Here is an 18,932-nt window from a genome sequence, read left to right as displayed (position 1 = left end):
AAGTGGGGCTGGTTTTCTATAATGAAAATCGAGAAGCCAAAATATACCACCGTTTACCAAATCATAACACCAGCTTCCTGGCAGAAGTACAAGCAATAACGGAATGCGTAAATTGGATTAAAATAAATATGGCGCCCACAGCGCTGGGTACCAGCCCACTCGGGAGTAGTCGGTAACGAAAGATCGAATGTAATAGCTTTAAACGAAAGGGAGCTCGAGCATGTGGAGAGGACAGTGAAACTCTGGAGCACTTTTTTGCCACTGCCTCGAAGTTAGATCCAAGTATCTTGGAAGTGATGTTATTCCGGAAATAACATTCCTGAATAACACTGTTTGGAGGATTATTATGAATTACGTTCAGGAAACAGATTTCTCACTAAGAAGTTAGTGAGTTAGTTAGTTAGTTAGTTAGTTAGTTAGTTAGTTAGTTAGTTAGTTAGTTAGTTAGTTAGTTAGTTAGTTAGTCAGTTAGTTAGTTAGTTAGTACGTTATCACGTTATTACGTTGTCCCGTTATGACGTTATTACATCTAAATTTACTCCAGTTTCTTGATTTTTATAATCTCAACCTCCTCTGATTTATAGAGAGTCACTCATTATTTTCGCATCGCATTATAACACATGTTTAAACTAACTCCAAGTAATAACAAGAACAAACTTTTCCTAAGTCCCATTTCATTCTCTAGTCGACAAAGTTCTTAAAAGTGAAATCATTTTCAGTTGTTATGCCCCTAAATTAATTTCAGCGACTGTAGCGCAGATACAATGTTTTGTTTTTTTTTTGTGTGAAGAGCAGGCAGTCCGACACTCGTTCAATTCTTTGCAATACAAAAAAGCGGTAGTAGCGTGGAAACAGCTGTTATACGAAGAGGTTTTTTTCAGTTTTGTGTCTTGCAAATGGAGAGGGAGTGCGAATATTTAATAAAAAAATAAATATAAATAAAAACAAGTGAAAATAAATAAATTAAATACAAACGTGCAGTGCAAAAAAAAAAACGAAAACCCAAAATAAATAACAACAAAACCCCAAAAAAAACAAGAAATGGTGCAATAAACGTATTAATCATAAGCGTGAAAACATTTCAATATAAAAGTAAATAAGAAACAATACCGAAATAACGCCATGGCCACAAGCAACTCCTGCATAAGAAATAAAAATTCCAATAACGCACAGAAACGTTGGTCCCAACACATAGTGGCTTCGCCCTACGATGATGTTTGTGTTCTATTGAAATATCAAACACGACGTCATTCACAAGATGATCTGACGTTAATGACAAAAATTAGTCATATACCTCCCAAAACCTATTCCACCCTCACTCATTATCATAGTAAAACTAATAATTATAATAATAGCGACAATAACAACAACATAAACAACATGTATATTGACAGTGTAGTATTGGCAGCCTCAAATGGTGGTGGTGGTGGCCATTCAAGTACAAAAACTAATAATAATAATAATAAAAATACAAATAATATTATTAATACAAATATTAAAAATAATAATGAAAATAATAAAAATATTAATGATAATCAAACATATGAAATTCAAACTGTAACCAATACTTCCGGTTTAACTAAAAATAACAACCATTTGCCGCCATATAATCGTAATAACGGTAATCAAGTTGCTTTAGATGTTTGTTGTGGTCGCGGTAATGGCTACATTCAGAAACCTCCACAGCAGCAACAGCAACAACAACAAACAGACTTTAATAGCAGACATAGAAGAAGACTCATACGCCCCATCTCATGTTTCGAACCAGGAGATCATGTATGAAGTTTTATTTTTTCATTTCACTTCTTAGTTTACTTATTTTCTTTACTTTTTTGCAATTTTCTTTAGAAGTTGTTACTTCAAAAGTTTATTTATTTAACAAATTATTTTGTTTTAGTTGGCGTGTCTTGAAGCAATTTTAATTAGTTTCTGTTTTTTGTTTTTAAAATTAACTAATGTATTTGTTTATTTCTTGTTTATATTTTTTTCTGTAGAAAAACAAGGAATTAATGAATGATATTATCACCAGTTGTAAATTGAAAAATGGTAAGTAATTTTTACAAAAAAAAAAAAAAAAATATACAAAAATTATACGTTAGTTAAAACTGAAATTTAGTTTATTTTTTAGATTTTTTCCACTTTAAGCAATTAAAAGTTTTTTCTTAAATGATATATAATTTAGATTAGAAATGCTTGTTAGAACATGCCGCCCTTTTCCAATTATGTATGATCTATGTGTATGTTTGAAATTGTAATAGTATTTATAGAGAACTAGAACTGAACTAGAACTAAACAAGAACTAAACAAGAACTGAACTAGAACTGAACTAGAACTGAACTAGAACTGAACTAGAACTGAACTAGAACTGAACTAGAACTGAACTAGAACTGAACTAGAACTGAACTAGAACTGAACTAGAACTGAACTAGAACTGAACTAGAACTGAACTAGAACTGAACTAGAACTGAACTAGAACTGAACTAGAACTGAACTAGAACTGAACTAGAACTGAACTAGAACTGAACTAGAACTGAACTAGAACTGAACTAGAACTGAACTAGAACTGAACTAGAACTAAACTAGAACTGAACTAGAACTGAACTAGAACTGAACTAAAACTGAACTAGAACTGAACCAGAACTAGAACTGAACCAGAACTAGAACTGAACCAGAACTAGAACTGAACTAAATTGAACTAGAACTGAACTAGAACTGAACTAGAACTGAACTAGAACTGAACTAGAACTGAACTAGAACTGAACTAGAACTGAACTAGAACTGAACTAGAACTGAACTAGAACTGAATTAGAACTGAACTAGAACTGAACTAGAACTGAACTAGAACTGAACTAGAACTGATCTAGAACTGAACCAGAACTAGAACTGAACCAGAACTAGTACTGAACTGAACTAAATTGAACTGAACTAAATTGAACAAGAACTGAACAAGAACTGAACCAGAACTGAACTAGAACTGATCTAGAACTGAACTAGATCTAAATTCGTTTTGAACTAAAATAGAAGTCGACATGAACTAGAACATGGAATATTCTATGTGTTGTTACATAGGATATTCAATATAGTCAATTATAGTCCACGGTGGAGTGAAATCAATCTCAATCAAAATAAATTTTTCGTTAATTGAACCGAAAATTTTATTTCTTTCGTTCATTTCATTTTGAACTTGTGTAATCTGTAAAATGTTTATTATTCCTCTGTTTTCTTTTTGCCCCAAAGTTTTGCTAATTCTATTAATTCTAAACAAAAGTTTATTTTTTTCAAACTTTACAAATGTTTTTTCTTACATTATTATCAGTACTATACTATATTTACTTATTTGTTTGACGTTTGCTGTAGTTTATTTAGCTGCCGCAACCCCCAATTTCAATGTAAAATGTAAATGAACCTTTATCTCTTGAAACCCAAACAAATAAAACCAACAAACTCATAAAAACCGCAGTCGAATTTAAAAACAAAACCAAACTAATCTTGACCTTGAATTGAAAATGAATTAATTTTGAAAACAAACTAATCATTAGGAATAAAACACATACATACATACCCCTCCTCACCGTTACAATACAAAATATTATTTCCATTTAAATACCTTAAAATAAACAATTGCAAGATTTAATGTTTGAAAAACTTTAAGCAGCGCGAAAGTGACATTTAGTAGATTAATTAATTAAACTTTGTGGTTTATTAAGAAATAATTACAAATACAGCTAAGCAAATAAAAAATTTACTTATTTTAGAATTTAATTTAATTAAATTTTATAAAAACATTACTAATAGCCAAACATTAAAGCTATTTGTATTTGAAATAGTGCAGAAAATATTTACGCGTTATTCCTATAAGCGTAGAGTATAAATAACTACAGAAATAAATAATTGAATAATAAATCCAATTTCAATTTATCATTATTAATAATTAAATTACGCAAAAACTATATAATACGGTATCAACATAAATTAATGTAGAAATGGAAAATATAATTTTAACGTTTAATTGCAAAAAATTTAAAGTATTGAAGAAACATTTATAATCGTAGTTTTAGTTAGTTCTAGTTTTGTTCTAGTTCAGTACTAGTTCAGTTCTAGTTCAGTTCTAGTTCAGTTCTAGTTCTAGTTCTAGTTCAGTTCTAGTTAAGTTCTAGTTCAGTTCTAGTTCAGTTCTAGTTCAGTTCTAGTTCAGTTCTAGTTCAGTTCTAGTTCAGTTCTAGTTCAGTTCTAGTTCAGTTCTAGTTCAGTTCTAGTTCAGTTCTAGTTCAGTTCTAGTTCAGTTCTAGTTCAGTTCTAGTTCAGTTCTAGTTCAGTTCTAGTTCAGTTCTAGTTCAGTTCTAGTTCAGTTCTAGTTCAGTACTAGTTCTGTTCAAGTTCTGTTCTAGTTCAGTTTTAGTTCAGTTATTGTTTATTTATGTATTTAACATTGTATAGTATATTGGCATACAAGTGTAATAGTATGTAATTTTGCATGTTTTACATGTGCTTCATATTTGTACATTTATATACAATTAAATCCTTTTTTAAATAAATTTTTTTACATAAACATTTATTATTTCATATTTTTTCTTCCACCAAGGTTTCGGTCCTGCTGTTCAACAACAACAACAAACAAATTCATCACCCACAAAACGACCATTAAGTCCTGATCATCCAAATCCGGCGCTACCAATAACAGAGGTAAAAATATAAATATTTTATTTTTGTTGTTTTTTAAATATATTTATCTGCATGTTTCATTTTATTTGGCCTTTTTTATTGTTGTCTGGTAAAGTTGAAATGACATTTATTATGGTTTTTTGTCTGTCAACTTTTTGCTGTACTTTTTTGCCTTAAAACTGTTTAGGAAAAAAAATGCTGCTGACAACACGTTTGTGGCGGTTTGTCTTTCTATTTATTATTGTGGTCAAGTTAAATGAGTTGTTTTGGGCCAGACAGTCATAAAATAAGGTGTCACTTGTATGTAATTAAAACAATAGTTTATATAATTTAGTGTGCTTTGTTTAATACTTTTTTTGGTGTCCGGCAAAGAAATAATGTTGACATTATAGACAAAATTGTAAGTTATAAAAAGATACATTGTTGTGTATTTGTTAAGGAACTAGTTTAGAAAAAGTTTATTGTTTTCAGAACTAGTTTCATAAATATTTGTTTTCTTTTCATAACTAAAATATATGGAAAGTCAGTGTTTTCTAAAAAAAAAAATAATTTTAATATTACAAAAATTTTATTATTTGTAAAATGTAAAACAACTTTACTATTTCTTAGTTCAATCCTTTATTTAAATAAATAATCTGAGTGCCAACAGAAGATAATTCTTAGTTAACAATTCCTTTACTTTTCTCTACAAGTAACCAATGTTTGACCCGTTCTTTTTTTACCCCTTACCTTAACAATCTTTAGCCTCTTTACACTCTGCTATTCATTTTAAGTTGCTGTCATAATTCAACATAATTATGAAAATATAATTTTTAATTAAGTAATTCTAATTGTTTACTTTACATTCGTTTAAATTTTCTTTCTTTCTACAGTCTCCTAGTCCTGCTATGAATCGTATGGGATGGGCTTTACGAACATTATTGGTTGCTGACAGCTCAAGTTGTTTAAAGGATAGAAAAGTAAGTAACAGCGACCTTACTATATACATTCCTTTGTAGAGAGAAGTGTAAACAGAATGACAATAAGTGTTTTTGATGAATAAAAAAACACTCCAATAATAATATTTAATGGTTATATAATTGGTTTAAAGTGTGGTAATATAATATCACAATTAAACACTAATAATGAAGACAAAAGTATGCTTCAAAAATACTGCCCTGAAGTTCAAAGTGGAACTGAACTAGAACTGAACTAGAACTGAACTAGAACTGAACTAGAACTAGAACTGAACTAGAACTGAACTAGAACTGAACTAGAACTGAACTAGAACTGAACTAGAACTGAACTAGAACTGAACTAGAACTGAACTAGAACTGAACTAGAACTGAACTAGAACTGAACTAGAACTGAACTAGAACTAAACTAGAACTGAACTAGAACTTAACTAGAACTTAACTAGAATTCAACTAGAACTGAACTAGAACTCAACTAGAACTGAACTAGAACTCAACTAGAACTGAACTAGAACTCAACTAGAACTGAACTAGAACAAAGGGACAATTTCCGTCCAAACGAAATTAATAAAGACATAATATTTACGAAATCCATGCTGAATGGATCTTAGGAGTTTGACGAAAGGTCAAAAAAGAGTACTTTTGCCACTTGCAGAATATTTAAAAAATCTAGAGAATATATAGACCAGCTTTCACTGAAAATAACGTCTCTTGAGGGCTTGAGAAATATTCACTTAGGTTTCTTATCAAATCAAATTATAAAATTTAAGGCGCGTCAGATCTTTAAAGATCTTAGTACCGAAAAGATATCTTGATTGAAGCTATTTTTATCATCAAGGTCGTCTCAATAACGAATCAAACTATTCTATATAGTAAATAGAACGCCTATTAAAGATTCATTTAATATAAAATGATCTTAAGGTTTATAACAAACAAATAAAACCCCCCAACCTTATTATTTTTAATCCTTACCACAGTCGGTCTGCTTAGGGGAGTTGGTGGTAACATAAATTACATACATTTGTATATGTAAAAGTTTGTGAAAGTGAATACTTATGTATAAATGTATGTAAATGGTTTGATATGGTTAAATTAAAGACAGCTGTTAACATTTAAGAAGCTTTTAATTAAAAAAAACATTTGTGTATTTTGAATACATTATTCTTTTATTTCCAAAACGAATGTTAGCAAAAAATATAAGTAAGTGTGTTTCTAAAACACTTTAGAGGAATAAAAAGTAAGAGCCAACACTTGGCAGTAGCAACAAAAGTGTGATTAATTTTAACAATTTGAATAATATTGTTATTTTTTATGATGTTTTTTCTGTCTCTCTATCTCTCTCTTTTTGCCACAAAATGTTGTTCATTATATTGTTTATATCTTTATACTTTTTTTCGTATTTAGGTTTCTGGCAAACTTATACGTAAGTGTGCTCCTGGTACTGAACTAGTAGATTGGTTGGTGAATTTATCGCCCATTGTTCATACAAGAGCCCAAGCGGCTGGCATGTGGCAAGCTTTACTGGAGGAAGGAATATTATCACATGGTAAATGAAAAATTTTTTCTCTTAAATTATATTACACATATGTACATACTTTTACTGTTAGGTATTTACGTAAGTATGTAGGACAAACAGAGCAGGCATGGAAAATGAAAATTTAAAAATATTTCTAACTTATAAATTAACTAATTTTTGCTAGACCATATACTGACTACAGACTCTCGTAGAGACTAAACTATAGACCAGTCCTTAGACCGGACTATAGATTAGATTATAGACTAAACTATAGACCAGACTATAGACTAGACTATAGACTAAACTATAGACTAGACTATAGACTATAAACTAGACTATAGACTAGACTATAAACTAGACTATAGACTAAACTATTGACTAGACTATAGACTAGACTATAGATTAGACTATAGACTAGACTATAGACTAGACTATAAACTAGATTATAGACTAGACTAGACTAGGCTATAGACCAGACTGTAGACTAGACTATAGACTAGACTAAACTATAGACCAGACTATAGACTAGACTATAGACTAGACTATAGACTAGACTATAGACTAGACTATAGACTAGACTATAGACTAGACTATAGACTAGACTATAGACTAGATTATAGACTAGACTATAGACTAGACTATAGACTAGACTATAGACTAGACTATAGACTATAGACAAGACTATAGACTAGACTATAGACAAGACTATGGACTAGACTAGTATAGACTAGACTATGGACATCTATAGTCAAGTCTATAGTCTAGTCTATAATCCAGGACTTCTTTAAACTCAAGAAAACTATTTCAAAATAACCACCATTAGTTGTAAATTAAATTATCAGAAATATGAAAAAAAAACAAATAAACTAAAAAAAAATAATTAAAATTACTTAAATTGGCTTACCTTTCATTTATAATCCAAATATGTATAGATGTTTTCCTCATTCTTTTGCAAAAACAACAGTTTTCTTCTTTATATTTTCCCGCATTTTTCTTTTATTTTAACACACTTTTTTACCAACATGATTGCTCTTATTATTTACATTTAACTTTTTTATTTACATGGAAAAAACACACACACTACTACTTTTCTTTTCATAACAACAACAACAACATCAATTACTAATACACCATTTCTATATTTACCCCACACCCCTCTTTACAAACTAAAAGATTTGCACTTTTTTCATTTTGTTTATACCAACAACTTTACTTATTGCACTCTCGCACTTCCCCTCTCTTTATCCAGAAAACACACGCATTATTTTGTTGTTGTCATTTAAACGAATGGCCCACCTAAAACAAAATCACCGACCGGCACGCCACGGCATATATTGCATTAACTTTTTTTCGCAACTTTCAAACACTTTTTTCACATTAAATTTAATACTTTTCTTTGATATTTTTTTGAAAAACTATTAACTAATATTTAATAACAAATTTAATGCAATAAAATCTTAATATAAACGATTAATTAACAACCGACAATTATTTTAATACGACGACTCTTTAGAAGACAACCGAACACTTTAGAAATTTATAGAAAACTAAAGCAGAATGCAAATAAGTAAAAGGAAGAGTAATTGTTTTTGTTGTATTTTGGGAGAATGACGAAAAATAGAAGTTATTGATTGTTGTTGTTATTGGCAGAAGTAACAAAAGCATTGTTTTTGTTATTAGATTAATGTTAAAAGTATGTTAAGAGGACAAAAAAAAAAAACAATAAAAAAGATGCAATCAGTGATGAGTAAAATAGTAAAAAAGTACTTTTTTATAGAAAATGATGAAAAGGAGTGTTTTATTAAGAATTTTATTGAAATAATTAGGGATTTTTATTTAAATTAAACAAGTTGTTGAATTATTATTCCTATATATCTGTAGTAGAGGTTAGTGTCAAAAGTTTAGACTATAGATTAGTCTCTTGTCTGAACTATAGATTCGTATCCAGTTTGAACTATATAGTGATATTTAGACTGAACTTCATGTTAATCTAAAACTGCTCCAAAAATAGTCTGAACTTTAAATTAATCTGTGTTTTGGCTTAAATGCTACTTTATAATTAAAAAGAAGTTTGTAGTCTGGATTTTAGATTAGTCTTTAGTGTTGACTAAAGATTAGTCCATGCCGTAGTTTAAAGAGAAGATTATAGTATAGACTCTAGTTTAGTATACAGTTTATAAACTATGAACTGGTCTATATATTAGTTTATAGTCTAACTATATAGATTACTTTCTAGCTGTAGATTATTTATAGTCTTGACTTTATATTCACCTATAGACTTGACTATAGATTAGTCTAAAGTCTGCACACAATGTGAAAAAAAATATATATATTTTTCAATGAAAAATATAATTTAAGTAAAATTTTTTTTGTAGTGCAAAGTAATTTTTAATCAAAATTTATTATTTATTTTAATTAAATTTTTATTACAACATCAATTTTTAGTACAACATCAAATTTTTAGTACAAGATCTTATTTTTGTGAAAAATCCGAAATTTTTTCATCAATTTTTTAATTTTTAATTAAAAAAAAAACTAATTTTTAGTACAAATTTCAACTTGACAATTATTTTTTCCAACATTTTTTTTTTCGAATTTTTAGTACAAAATTGAATTATTAGTAAAAAATCCTTTTTTTTAATTTTTAGCACAAGATCTTATTTTAGTGAAAAATTCGAAATTTTTTCACCAATTTCTTAATTTTTAATAAAAAAAACTAATTTTTAGTACAAATTCCAAATTGACAATTATTTTTCCAATATTTTTTTTCGAATTTTTAGTACAAAATTGAATTATTAGTAAAAAATCCTTTTTTTAGTTAGTTAGTTAGTTAGTTAGTTAGTTTATTTGTTAGTTAGTTAGTTAGTTAGTTAGTTAGTTAGTTAGTTAGTTAGTTAGTTAGTTAGTTAGTTAGTTAGTTAGTTAGTTAGTTAGTTAGTTAGTTAGTTAGTTAGTTAGTTAGTTAGTTAGTTAGTTAGTTAGTTAGTTAGTTAGTTAGTTAGTTAGTAAGTAAGTAAGTAAGTAAGTAAGTAAGTTAGGTAGTTAGTTAGTTAGTTAGTTAGTTAGTTAGTTGGTTAGTTAGTTAGTTAGTTTATTAGTTAGTTAGTTAGTTAGTTAGTTAGTTAGTTAGTTAGTTAGTTAGTTAGTTAGTTAGTTAGTTTGTTAGTTTGTTAGTTAGTTAGTTAGTTAGTTAGTTAGTTAGTTAGTTAGTTAGTTAGTTAGTTAGGTAGGTAGGTAGGTAGGTAGGTAGGTAGGTAGTTAGTTAGTTAGTTAGTTAGTTAGTTAGTTAGTTAGTTAGTTAGTTAGTTAGTTAGTTAGTTAGTTAGTTAGTTAGTTAGTTAGTTAGTTAGTTAGTTAGTTAGTTAGTTAGTTAGTTAGTTAGTTAGTTAGTTAGTTAGTTAGTTAGTTAGTTAGTTAGTTAGTTGGTTAGTTAGTTAATTAGTTACACATCAATTGCCTTCAACTGTTTGGTGGATCTTTTAAGGACAATTACATTTGGATTTCTTTTATTATCTTCCCTTTTATATTCCTTTGTACATTAAAGTATTTATTTCCTTCATTAAAGTATTTATTTCCATCATTAAATTTAACAATTTGTGAGCTTTAGTTTTTACGACTTCTTTTATTTTTATTTCCGGGCAATTTCTTACATTATTTTCTGCATACTTTTGCTAAAATAAAAATCCTTTTTCAATGAAATCATTTTATTTCATTTCATGTGTTCCTTTAGTTAACAAAGAACAACCCTTTAAGGATAAATGTTTTCTATATCGATTTCGTGTTGATGAAGAAGGTACCGCGGGCGGTCACCCCTCCACAGACGATCTAAATGCTAGTAATGAACATGTACGTGAAGCTTTAAGTAGTCTGCTACAGCGAGGACCTGACGCTACGTTACGTATGATTTTACGAAAACCGTAAGTAAAAAAAGTATTAGATTTAAAACAAATCTGTATGTTTAAGTGTTCTTCTACAAAAATATACAGCTTTGTTTAATAAAAGTAAAATATAAAAAATAATAAAATATTAAAATGCATATTTTATGAAACTCTTAAGTGCAAATATTAAAATCATCTTAAACAAGTAAAAAACAAACCGTAACAGAAACAATCATAAAATATTTGAATAGAAACGAAAGAAACAAACTTTTGTTCCCAACGTCAGTCTGAAGACGGAAGGAATGGAATTATTTTAAAGTTTATGAAAAATCATAAAAAGTAGAAAAGAAATTTAAGTCTTAAAATTCTAAACAAAATTATAGAGAAATCATATATTTTTTTTCATTTATTTCTATGGATTTGCATTTCCATTAAATATTTCTACTTTTTTTCTACTTTCTCTTCTAATAGCTCACATGAACGCACACCCGAAGAATTAGAATTGGTATTTGAGGAACTTTTACATATTGCAGCATTATCGCATTTATCAACAAGTATTAAACGTGAATTATCATCGATTATTGTTTTTGAATCTCATGCACAAGCTGGTACCATCTGTAAGTAGTTTTTTTTCATCAATTTTTTTGTTATTTGTCTAATGTTTTTTTTTTCAAATTGTTTTGGAAGTATGCGGGGAAATAGAATGTCGGAAAGTATTTTGTGGTTGAGGAATTTACATAGAAAAAGCAATAATTAAAATCTGTTAATGAAGTACAATTAGGGCGACTATTGTAATAATCACAGAAGTTGGAATGATGTAAATATTTCTCCACATAAAAAAATAGCTTTTTACAAAATATTAAAATTTTCTTGTTATAACAAGAGTTTTTAATGAATTAACTTAGTTAAAAGAATTTAAAAATAAAAACTTTTAAAAAAGCTTTATTAGATAAGCTTTTACTGTGATTTATTACGAACAATTTGGAATAAGTACATTTATATGTTATCATTTAAAGCTGTTGTGAGAGAAAGTTTTTTTTTAACATTTTCAAGACAAAGCAGCTTTTAGTTCAAATTCATTTCTATTAACAATTTTAGCACAAAAAGTTTTACTTTTCATATTTTCATATAAAAAACAGAAGTCCAAAAAACATTAAAAAGCTTAAAATAATACAGTCCAAGAAGACAATTTCATTAAGAGATTTAAGAGATTTGTAAAAAAAAGCTTTATCAGATACAACTTTACTGTGGTTTGTTAATTTCAAGGAAAATAATAAAAGTGATGAGATAAAGCTTTTGTGTGAAAATTTCAAGGAATACAATAAAAGCGATGAGATAAATTTGTTGTGAAAAAAGCTCTTGTCTCAAACCCTTCTTTTAAGTAAAGCTGTTACATGATAAGGTTTATATTAAAAGCTTTATATATAAAGTTTTTATATAATAAGCTTTTGCACAAAAAGCTTAAAAAAAACTTTTGCATAAAAAGCTTGAAAAAGCTTTTCAATAGAAAGCTTGAAAAAAGCTTTTCAATAAAAAGCTTGAAAAAAGCTTTTTAATGAAAAGTTTGGTAAAAGCTTTTGCACAAAAACTTTTTATATAATAAGCTTTTGCATAAAAAGCTTAAAAAATTCTTTTATGATTTTATACAAAAACTGTTCTTAAAACACTTTTGTATGTAAAGATTACGTAAAGAGCTTTTGTTAATTTTCTTTATAAAAAGCTTCTATAAAGAGCTTTTATAAAAAGCTGTTATAAAGAGCGTTTATAGAAAAAGCTTCTATAAAGAGCTTTTATAAAAAAGCTTAAATAAAGAGCTTTTATAAAAAAGCTTATATAAAGAGCTTTTATAAAAATGCTTATATAAAGAGCTTTTATAAAAAGGCTTTTTTAAAAAAAAGCTTTTATATATAAAAAAAACAGTGGGATTTTAAATAACAAAACGTTCATTTGTATTCAAGTAAGATCACAAAACTAAGATTGGTGAAAACATATTTACTCTCACACTTTTGCCCACTGTAGTTGTAATTAAGACAAATTCAATAAAATCCTAAAAATACCCGCTCAACCACACTCATTTATAAAACTTAAAAGATAAGCAGCCACATTTCCGCATGAATTCATTAATGAATACAACTCCAATTATAGAAAAGAAAAGCTCAAAGAACAAATGAAACTACAAACTTTCGCGAAGTTTATTTTCTTTTTCCCTTAGAGAGACAGAGAGGGAGAGAGAGAGAGAGAAAGGGAAAAAGTTTGTTTTATAGTTAATTAAATACCTTAAAAAATAATGTTTATTAAAGTTTAATAGAATTAAACTTTGTCATTGTTGGAAGAAATAGCAAAAAAAAGAAAAATTCAGAAGTAACTACATACATAGTTAGTAGAAAGGTAAGCAGTAAAAAAATTTATAAACAAATATTCCCGCCAACAAACAAAACCGCAAGAAAACAATGCAAAACTTGTTAAACTCTATAGAAATAAAATGTAAATGTCTGGCTGAGGTTGACCTAGAGAGAGAGAGGTGGAGGGGGAAAGGTCACAATGTAGTTAAAACGGCAATGATTATAAAAAAATGTTGATTGAAATTCTTTTCAATACCTTCTTTAAACGCAATTGTAACTTTTATTCTTTTTTCTTTTCTTTTTAAATTGTTTTATGGAAAAAATATAAATAAATAAATTCGTAACGAAATGCTATTGGACGACTGTCTTTGCTTTAAAACCCCTCAACAGTATTCAGTCAAGGTGATGAGGGACGTTCTTGGTATATAATACTGAAAGGTTCCGTGGATGTTGTAATACATGGCAAAGGCACTGTGGCCACCCTTAAGAGTGGTGATGACTTTGGTAAACTGGCTTTGATTAACGACGCACCCAGGTGAGTTTCATGTTTAATTTTTTTTTTTTATTATTTTTTCCGTTTTTTTCTTTTCGTTTAAATGCATTGGGGGAACTTGGAAGAAAGTGTATTAATGGTATTGTTTTTCTTCGTATTTATTTTATGTTTTACTTTTATGGAATTTTAACAATTTAATTATTATTTAACAGCTTCAGCTGTCAAAATAAAATATTCGAACAAAAAAAATATTTTAAAAATATTCACTACCAAAAAAAAGTAAAATAAAGCACGTTTTCGTTTGTAAATTAAGTAAATTGTTTATAGATTAAAGTGGGTAAATGGTTTTTCTGTATATATTGCAATATATTTGGAAAATTTTTGAATTTAATTATAATTAAATATCTAGGCAAAGTTATGGTTATTTTCGTTGTAATTAGGGTTCTATAGTTAAAACAAAAAGTCGACTTTTCGACTTTTTGCATTTTATGAAAAGTTGATTTTTCGAATATTCAACTTTTTTCATTTAATTAAAAGTCGACTTTTCAACTTTGAGTATTTTATAAATAGTCGACTTTTCGGCATTTTCTGACTTTATGACTTTTGGACTTTTTCCGACTTCTTTTGACTTTTCGACTTTTTTTCGACTCGAGTTTTTCCAACTATTTTAGAGTTTTTGACTTCCTTTTCCACTTGTTTAAAATTTTTGGCTATTTTTGGCTATTTTTGACTTTATTCTATTATTTTCGACTTTTGACGTTTTTCGACTCTTCACGACTTTTTTGAGTTATCGACTTTTATTTCCAAAGTCGACCTTTCGACTTTTTTCACAGACGATAGTCGAGTTATTTGGACATTTTGGAAATAAAGTAGTCGAATTCGACTTTTTTCGACAAAAAAAATCGATTGTTTTCTACTCGAGTTTTTCCGACTATTTTAGAGTTTTTGACTTCTTTTTCCAATTGTTTAAAATTTTCGGCTATTTTTGACTTTATTCTATTATTTTCGAATTTTTCCGACTTTTTTCGACTTTTGACGTTTTTCGACTTTTTTGACTTATCGATTTTTAATTCCAAAGTCGACCTTTCGACTTTTTTCATAGACGATAGACGAGTTATTGACTTTTTTTGGAACAAAGTAGTCGACTTCGATTATTCGACTTTTTTTCGACAAAAAGTCGATTGTTTGATTACTTGGAAGTCGATTTATAGAACCCTAGTTGTAATGTATTCGTTTTTAATAAAAAAAAAAAAACGTTACTTAAGTAAAATTGGGCTTTATTAAAGGCCAAAGGTCATTGTGTCTGGTTCTAGACTCTTAAGATAACTCACTACTAGAGCATGGATGTAATACTGCGGATTTGACAAAGAGACAGTTTGCGAGTTGTTAACTACCGCAACAACCCCATTCTATCCATAACTATATATTGAAGTCTTTAGAAGTCCGACAGTTTCTTTATTGTATTAAAACTTAGAGGTAATTGTAAAACAACCATTATGTTCAGATATATTTGTACATAACAGAACTTTAAATAAGTTCTAGTTGAATCTAGTAATCTATTGATTACAAATTCCATTTGACTGTATCAAAGGCCATTTATGTGGAATTAGTAGTAGGAAAATGTAAATATTATGTATGGACCCACATGCAAAACAACAAAATCCCAAAGCCAAAAAATTCAATAAACATATGTGAATAGAGAGAAAGAGGGAGTGTGAGATATACCTTGCAGATCATGGGACTGTTGTCCCTAAAGTACTACTACTACAATCGAACTGTTGCTGATGACCGTCTGTCTGAGAAGGAAAACGGAACCAAATAGAAGAGTCAAAACTTGATCGTTAGATTAAGATATATCAAAGCAAAAAAAATGTTTGTCTTGGACCAGCACTCAGAGGATGACCCCTACTAACGAAGTATATTGTGCTGTAACTAGGAAAATATGTTGTGGGAGGGATGATAGAGGGCATATTGTTTTGTGGACTTTTGACTTAAAACTTTTTACATCAAAAGTGACGGGAAATATTTCTGTAGGAAGTTTGTTCCAAATACGAACAGTCCGGCTAAAGAAAAATTTGCCCTGTTATGTGTTGTGCAGTCTACTGGTCATGTGTGTGTTCTTGATGACAGTCGTGTGTTGCGTAAAAATGTACGAGTATCGGAAACGAGTTCTCTAAATTTAGAGGATTGCTTTTCATTATAGAATCGATAGAACAGTGAAATACGTTGCGACGGTGCTTCAGTGAATCAATTGAGTTGGATTCCCTACTGTCACTTTCGCTTTCTCTTGTACGCCCTTGAGTAGCTTTAAAATAGACCTCGAAGCTTCGGTCAATAGGTACATGGGAGTTGTATTCCATTTTAGATCGGATATAAGTGGTGTAAAGAGAAAGAAAATCAGATGAGGTGAAGTATGTCGTAAGCTGTTTCAAAGATTACCCTCCATTGAAACAACCACAACAAACCCATTCTCTCCATAACGGAAAGAGTTCCCTAATTTCAGAGGTATACATTCCATTATATTGTCAATAGAACAGTGAAATACACCCCACGTTGCGACGGTGCTCCAGTGAATCAAAAGAGTTGTCACCGATAAGTATCTTCGCTGTACGCTCTTGTACGCGATCGAGTAGCTTTAAAATTGATTTCGAAGCTCTGGCCTATAGGTACATGGGAGTTGTATTCCATTTTCGGTCGGATATATAAGTGGTGTAAATAGTAAGAAAATCAGATGGAGTGAAGTATGTCAAAGATTCCCATCTATTGAAACAAGCAAAGCAACTCCTTTCTCTTTATAACGGAACGAGTTACCTAATTTCAGAGGAATACTTTCCGTTATAGAATCGAAAGAACAGTAAAATACATCCCACGTTGCGACGGTGCTCTAGTGATTCAAACGAGATTCCCTACTATCGTCCTCTCTTGTACGCGGTCGAGTAGCTTCACAATAGACTTCGAAACTCCGGCCCATAGGTACATAGGAGTTGTATTCCATTTTCGGTGGGATATACATAAGTGGTATAAATAGTAAGAAGATCAGATAGGGTGATATATGTCTTAAACCGTTTCAAAGATTCTCATCCATTAAAACTGCAGGATTTCGCACCAGTATGCTTCCAAATGTAAATAGACATACGAACCAATTTGCAATGAATGCATGGGTTTTACAACAGGATTAGTTTGGAAAATGAATGTAAATGGCACACAGGTCCACAAAAAAAAACACTAAACTGTACATTAACATGGATGTTTGAATGGAGGTAAATGCAAACAAGGATTAAATTTCAATTAACAAAATGCATTGGCTGGCAGAAGTTATTGTCAAAGGGGGAAAAGGGGTATTTTTCCTCAAAGCCCTTAAAACAAACAAACAAACAAACAAATACAAATGTATATAAATATAAATAAATATACAAAATAAAATTAAATTTTTAATTGAAAACATTTAAAATGCGACTAAACTTAATGGTGTGTAATTACTATAACTCCCACTAAATAATTACAAAAACAATTAAATTAAAAAAAAGTTAAAACTATTGCATTTGAATTTTTTTAGCATAAAAAAGGATTTAAATTATAATTTATATTTAACTCTATTTAATCCTTTAGCATTTTTCTTTTTCCTTCCTTAAACAAAACAAATATTTTAAATATTTTCTTTTTTTTGTTTGTTTTATTTCATCCTTCTTTTCCAGAGCTGCTACCATAGTTTTGAAAGAAAACAATTGCCATCTGTTGCGTGTGGATAAAGAACATTTCAATCGTATTCTACGTGATGTTGAGGCAAATACTTTAAGATTACAAGAGCATGGTAAAGATGTTTTAGTTTTAGAACGTGTTGCAAAGCAAAGAGGACAGCATTCGGCATTTAAGTAAGTACATACAATCATGCTTCTTTTTTGGGGGGAGGGAGGTGTTAGAAGAAACTTTTCTTCTTATGTTTTTGTTTCGTGTTGTACGTGTATGCAGTTTTAGTGAACTTTTGCAAAAAAGAGTTTTAAACAAATTTTAGAGTTTAAACTGTTAAGTTTAATTTGTATTTTTTTTTTGTTCCTTCACTTAGATACACTGTCATGTCGGGTACACCTTCAAAGATGTTGGAACATTTATTAGAGACTCGTTTGGGTAGTCAAGTCAGCGGTGTGGATCCTTTCTTAGATGATTTCCTGCTGACACATATTGTTTTTATGCCAGTTGTACAGCTGGTGGATGAATTGGCTAATTAATATCCTTTTTCTTAAACTGAAATATTTATTTTAATTTATAAAATAATACTAATTTTTAAGGTTCCTTATTATGAAGATTGAATTATGAAGTCAGATTTGAAAGATTTTTATAGAATGTGGAATGTGTTAGTCATTTATATGAAGTCCGTGATTAGTTACTAGTTGGAACACTACAATGTGGACGTTTAAAGTCCAAAAGAGTTTTAAACGTTTGCGTTCGTTCGACTAGACCAGATACTTTTTCAGAAAAATCTAAAAATTAAAATTATTTTTAGGATCACTTTCATCTAGGAAAAGCATCCTTACTTTGGGTGTTCTTTTTGTTGCTATGGTCCCGAGGAGGAAAATTTCATACAAATTTTATAAACATACATAATCGTAAATAGTTCTCCTCTAAGGACCACGAATGGTCCAAAACTTATCTAAATATGTATGTGAAAAATATATACGTCATTTAACATCGGGACTTCCTGAGTCCACAAAATTCGAAAGTACTCCTTTCGGATTACGTTAGTCATTGTGTCATTAAGAAAAATAAACATTTCTCGTTAGTAAGTTAGTAAGTTAGTAAGTTAGTAAGTTAGTAAGTTAGTAAGTTAGTAAGTTAGTAAGTTAGTAAGTTAGTAAGTTAGTATGTTAGTAAGTTAGTATGTTAGTAAGTTAGTAAGTTAGTAACTTAGCAAGTTAGTTAGTTAGTCAGTTACATAGTTAGGTAGTTAGTTAGTTCTAGTGCAGTTCTAGTTCAGTTCTAGTGCAGTTCTAGTGCAGTTCTAGTTCAGTTCTAGTTCAGTTCTAGGTCAGTTCTAGTTCAGTTCTAGTTCAGTTCTAGTTCAGTTCTAGTTCAGTTCTAGTTCAGTTCTAG

The 18,932-nt window shown here is 29.3% G+C and overlaps 1 protein-coding gene across 6 annotated transcripts in view; it reads left to right on the top strand.

Annotated features, from left to right (window-relative positions):
- Nucleotides 1-18,932, top strand: part of LOC111681708 (rap guanine nucleotide exchange factor 4) — a 114,900-nt gene that overhangs the window by 92,337 nt on the left and 3,631 nt on the right. For 4 of the 6 annotated variants that reach the window (XM_046954014.1, XM_046954016.1, XM_046954017.1 and 1 more), the window contains 9 exons: nt 1,995-2,046; nt 4,583-4,683; nt 5,535-5,621; nt 7,020-7,161; nt 10,862-11,048; nt 11,481-11,626; nt 13,742-13,886; nt 17,540-17,716; nt 17,908-18,069. In XM_046954014.1, coding sequence (XP_046809970.1) covers nt 1,995-2,046; nt 4,583-4,683; nt 5,535-5,621; nt 7,020-7,161; nt 10,862-11,048; nt 11,481-11,626; nt 13,742-13,886; nt 17,540-17,716; nt 17,908-18,069 — 1,199 coding nt within the window. Of the gene's footprint in view, nt 1-836; nt 1,777-1,994; nt 2,047-4,582; nt 4,684-5,534; nt 5,622-7,019; nt 7,162-10,861; nt 11,049-11,480; nt 11,627-13,741; nt 13,887-17,539; nt 17,717-17,907; nt 18,070-18,932 lie in introns of those variants that run through there. The other 2 variants (XM_046954013.1, XM_046954015.1) reach the window with 2 other exon arrangements.

Source organism: Lucilia cuprina, chromosome 6 (assembly GCF_022045245.1).
Source record: "Lucilia cuprina isolate Lc7/37 chromosome 6, ASM2204524v1, whole genome shotgun sequence".
In the NCBI taxonomy this organism is placed as follows: Eukaryota; Metazoa; Arthropoda; class Insecta; order Diptera; family Calliphoridae; genus Lucilia; species Lucilia cuprina.
This window is presented reverse-complemented; position numbering and strand designations above follow the sequence as displayed.